Genomic DNA, 5,085 nt, shown 5'->3' with positions numbered 1-5,085 from the left:
CTGACACATTTATTGATACTCGACTTGACTTTATTTACCATCGATTCTTTCTATTGTGTCCTCTCCTCCCCTGCGTGACGCACACATCGTTGCGGATGTTTCATGAGGTGTGAAAGAATCGATAAAAAGATCTTGAACTGCTGTGAGATTTTTTTTTTATAAATTGATTGAATACATCCAAGTCGAATAGTACAAATTGTCCCCAATAATTTTAACTTTTATTCATATTTTGACCATATGACGTGGAAAAGTTATATCTTATGAAAATGCAATTCTCTTTATTACAATATATTATGTACATGAATTATAGTTGCACAATGTGTGAACATTTTCTAATGCTCTACTGCATATAAGGACGTTAAAACTTTGATTTATATTTTCATCCGGCCACAGATTATATATTTACATTATAAATGTCACGTAGTCGACTTTAGACCGAAATCAATATTTACTAACAAATTCATCGCTTTTAACTTCAAATTAGCGGAGATAATTATTGTTCATACAATCAAATTAAAAATCGTTGTTTTTTAACATAACATCGCTGCCATAGCCCTTTTGGCTTTTACAAAACTTTTTTCGAAATACATTATGTAATTCGAAGTAATTTTGTTCGTTGTCATCAGTTACTTTGTGGTTAGACAAGCTATTTATAGCCGTACATACTTCTGGAACATATCTTATTTGTTCACCTTGAACTATATTTTCAAGTTCCTTCACGTTGCTCTGCTCTGGAAATACTTCCTGACTCGCGTTGCATTCATAGCCCTTTTGACCTTCGTGAACCATTCCACGATGATCTGCCAAATGCTGATTGGTTCCACACGCTTTTTGGCTTCCATGAATTTTTTTTTTGATGAATCGTCAAGGACATTCTTCTCGCAAAAGTTTTTTTGCACACATTGCACTCATAGTCCCTTCGTCCTTCGTGAACTGTTCGCTCGTGTCTTGTCAAATTGACCTTCTGCGTAAATTTTCGTTGACACACCTCGCACTCGTGGACTTTTAATCCTTCATGAACTACTTTAATATGAAGTTTCAAGTAATTTTTCAATGCAAACGTTTTTTTGCACACATCACATTGGTAGTCTCCTCGTCCTTCGTGAACATTTTTTTGGTGTCTTATCAAGCTGATGTGGTGTGTAAATGTTTGCAGGCACACGTCGCATTCATAGTCCCTTTGTCTTTCATGAACTGCTTTTTGGTGTCTTTCCAAATGTTTTGAACGTGTAAACGCTTTTTGGCACACGTCACATTTATAATTCCTTCGTCCTTCATGAACTGATCTTTTGTGTTCTTCCAAACCGCTCAAATAACCAAACGCTTTTTGGCACACGTCGCATTTGAAGTCCCTTTGTCTTTCATGAACTGCTTTTTGGTGTCTTTCCAAATGTTTCGAACGTGTAAACGCTTTTTGGCACACGTCACATTTATAATCCCTTCGTCCTTCATGAACTGATCTTTTGTGTTCTTCCAAACCCCTCCAATAACCAAACGCTTTTTGGCACACGTCGCATTTGTAGTTTTTTTTTCCTTCGTGAACAGCTCTTCGGTGCACTATCAAGTTGACCTTCTGCGTAAATTTTCGTTGACACACATCGCACTCGTGGTCTTTTAGTCCTTCATGAAATGATCTTTGATGTGTCTTTAAACCGATCAACTGAGAAAACAATTTATGACACGTGTTACACTCGTACTCTTTTTTTCCATCATGAACTCTTTTTCGGTGTTGCTTGAAATAATCCGAACGCGAAAATGCTTTTTGGCACACATCGCAAACGTAGTCGTTTCGTCCTTTGTGAACTGTTCTCTCGTGTCTGTTCAAGTTGGTTTTTTGCGTAAATGTGCGCTGACATGCAGTGCAAACGTAGTCTCTTTTTCCGTCATGAACTGCTTTTTTTCTTTTGTCAACAATTTTGTTATGATCCTTTACATCTAATGCTCTTGCAAATGTCTTTTTGCTCACGTTGTTTAAATAATTGTTTCGATCTTGGCCAACTGATTTTATTTGTGTAGCCGGATGATCATCTTTTTCAAATTTTTCTGGTCGCAAGTCGCAAGCATAGTCATTTTCTTTGATCTTACCCATTATTGTTATTCTTCGATGATCTCTCTTGAATATTTTACAACGTTAACTTCCACACCTAAGATTCCAAAAAAGATATTGACCGTCGTGTTTAAAGTCAAAATTAATTATTTGAAACGTACATCTCACCACTGAATTTAAATAACTGATTCAAAAATATCATGCTTTAGTTTTCGTTTATACGAAGTTTGTGTGTTTGTTTATATTGAATGTGAGAATTAATTAAACTCACAATTGTGTCGTTTGCTGACGGCTATTAGTATACACGATACTAATTCCACAGATAATTGAATTAAAACTCATGTGAGTTTTACAAAGTCAGTAATGAAAGGTTGGAAATTTTTTACTGCAGCTGTAGGATTATCCAAGGGTTTTTGGCTGCAGCTCAATAAACATTAAGTTGTCGTATATGCCTCTTGATTTATACAATAAATTTATACATAACAATATTCTCCTATTTTTTATTTTCTGTAATTTTTTTGTAAATCACTAAAAGAACTTGAAATTAAAATTTGCTATAGCCTGGGTCGCTTTAATTATTTCCAATTAGATATTCAAAGATTAGAAAAATTATGTGTGCTATTCGACTAAGTCAAATAAATGAAAAATTTAATCGAACTGCGTTTTTGGGTTGCTTCCGATTGCCTGCATTTTATAATTTTCAAGAGTTGCTCGAGTTGGATTCCACGTAAAAAAAGGCAATAAGCTAAACTTGTAGCAAGTCGAAACATAACTCAAGTTGTCCAAATTTAAGTTACTTGGGTTACTTCGAACTCTTCAATCCACATGAGGACGTGTCAAATTTAGCCTAACGTACTTGCATGATGGGCAAAGTTTTTCCTCGTGTTCTCGTGTGGATTGAAGGGTGGGCTGCAGTTCTCAGTATCAAGTTTCACCAACTTGAACTACGCTCCAACTTGGCTCAACTTTGAGCCTTTTTTACGCGAAAAGCCATCTTGAATTAGTAAAATAAAAGAATTAGAGAAAGGGATTAGATAAACTAGAAAAATAAAAAAAACTATGCGGGGTGTATGAAGTATATCTCTATATTTGAATGACTTTATACGTTTAGCACATTCGTAAAACCCGAACTTTAAATTAAGACTCATTGCTTGTTAACATAACATCGCTGCCATACCCTATTTGGCTTTTACAAAACTTTTTTCGAAATACATTATGTAATTCGAAGTAATTTTGTTCGACGTCATTAGTAACTTTGTGGTTAATCAAGTTATCTTTTGCCGTACATACATCTGGAACATATTTTATTTGTTCTTCATGAACTATTTTTTTATGTTTCTTCGCGTTGCTCTGCTCTGGAAATACTTCCTGACTCGCATTGCATTCATAGCCCTTTTGACCTTCGTGAACTATTTTGCGAGTATCTGGCAAATGCCGATTGTTTCCAGACTCTTTTTGGTATCCATGGATTCTTTTTTGATGAATCGTCAAGGACATTCTTCTCGTAAACGTCTTTTTGCACACATTGCACTCATAGTCCCTTCGTCCTTCGTGAACTGTTCGCTCGTGTCTTATCAAATTGACCTTCCACGTAAATTTTCGTTGACACACTTCACACTCGTGGTCTTTTAGTCCTTCATGAACTGATTTTTGATGTGTTTTTAAACCGATCAACTTAGAAAACAATTTATGACACGTGTTACACTCGTACTCCTTTTTTCCATCATGAACTGTTTTTCGGTGTTGCTTGAAACAATCCGAACGCAAAAATGCTTTTTGGCACACATCACATTGGTAATCTTTTCGTTTTTGGTGAACAGTTCTATCGTGTCTTATTAAATGCGACTTATTCGTAAATTTTCGTTGGCAAACGTCGCATTCGTAGTCTCTACGTCCTTCGTGAATTCTTTGGTGTTCCTTCAAATGGTTCGAACGAGAAAATACTTTATGACACACATCGCATTCGTAGTCCTTTCGTCCATCATGAATTGATTTTTGGTGCTCCTTAAAAATATTCGAATGTGTAAATGATTTGTGGTACACGTCACAAACGTAGTCATTTCGCTTTTCGTGAACAGTTTTGTAATGATGCTTTACATCTAATACTTCTGGTCGCGAGTTGCAAGCGTAGTCAATTTCTTCGGCTATATCCATTAGTATTGTTCTTCGATCGCTCTTAAAATGTTATATTATAATGTTATTCCACAACTAAAAATTACTTATAGATAACTTACACAACTGGGAGTGTGAATGTTGGGTTAAAAGCCAAAATTACTTATTTGAAATGTACATCCCACAACTGACTAAATAACTGATTGAAAAATATCATGCTTATGTTTTCGTTTGTAAGATCCGTCTCTGTTTGCTCATAATTGAAAGTCAGAATTAATCTAGTTAACAATTGTGCTGTTTGCTGACGGCTATTAGTATACACAATACTAATTCCACAGAAAAATAAATTAAAACCAATATTAATTTTACGAATTCTGTAATGAAAAGTTCGAACTTTTTTTACAGCATTAGAAATATTTAAGGGCTCTAATATCTGGTTGCAGCTCAATAATCATTCTCAATCATATATTACAATCTTCTTCCATTTTTCATTTTCTATAATTTTTCGTTAGTGATGTCGTAAAATTTCCACCTTATAACAAACGCCAATAGTGAACTTCATTCCGTATTACTTTCTATTTTTGTATAAATATGAAAGTTGACGACGATAAAAAAATTTATTTATGACTAATGTTATAGTTAAATATGTTAAATTTTTTTTTTCATAATATTCTATTTTCACGCGATAATTTAATGCTCATATTGAAATTCACGCAGTGCAGATTACATACATAAGTAATTAATGCAGCGACGATGCGTTGTGCAGCATCGCCGCCATTCGTGTGTTGTGTATACAAAAAGGCGTATTCACGCTCCGTCAATATGTCCGGCAGATATTCTCGCTTTTGTGTAGAAGGGGCCGTTCATAAATTACGTAATGAGATTTTACATGTCTTGTGACCCTCCCCCCCCCTCTCCTCCCACGT

At 35.0% G+C, this 5,085-nt stretch overlaps 2 protein-coding genes across 2 annotated transcripts; both read right to left on the bottom strand.

Annotated features, from left to right (window-relative positions):
• Window positions 1-256: 256 nt before the first annotated feature.
• LOC106655562 (zinc finger protein 501-like) lies at window positions 257-2,222 on the bottom strand. The gene has a single exon (XM_014376022.1). It carries the CDS (start codon window positions 2,087-2,089, stop codon window positions 761-763), a length of 1,329 nt encoding a protein of 442 aa, XP_014231508.1. The 5' UTR covers window positions 2,090-2,222; the 3' UTR covers window positions 257-760.
• A 715-nt stretch (window positions 2,223-2,937) lies between these two features.
• LOC106655564 (zinc finger protein 525-like) lies at window positions 2,938-4,406 on the bottom strand. Its single transcript, XM_014376024.2, has 2 exons — window positions 4,282-4,406; window positions 2,938-4,222 (listed from the first exon to the last, which is right to left on the bottom strand). Exon 2 carries the CDS (start codon window positions 4,199-4,201, stop codon window positions 3,185-3,187), a length of 1,017 nt encoding a protein of 338 aa, XP_014231510.1. The 5' UTR covers window positions 4,202-4,222; window positions 4,282-4,406; the 3' UTR covers window positions 2,938-3,184.
• Between the last annotated feature and the right edge of the window lie 679 nt (window positions 4,407-5,085).

Source organism: Trichogramma pretiosum, unplaced genomic scaffold (genome assembly GCF_000599845.2).
Source record: "Trichogramma pretiosum strain Unisexual culture from Peru unplaced genomic scaffold, Tpre_2.0 scaffold194, whole genome shotgun sequence".
Lineage (NCBI taxonomy): Eukaryota > Metazoa > Arthropoda > Insecta > Hymenoptera > Trichogrammatidae > Trichogramma > Trichogramma pretiosum.
Note: the sequence above shows the minus strand (reverse complement) of the source record. Positions and strands in the feature narration are given on the sequence as shown.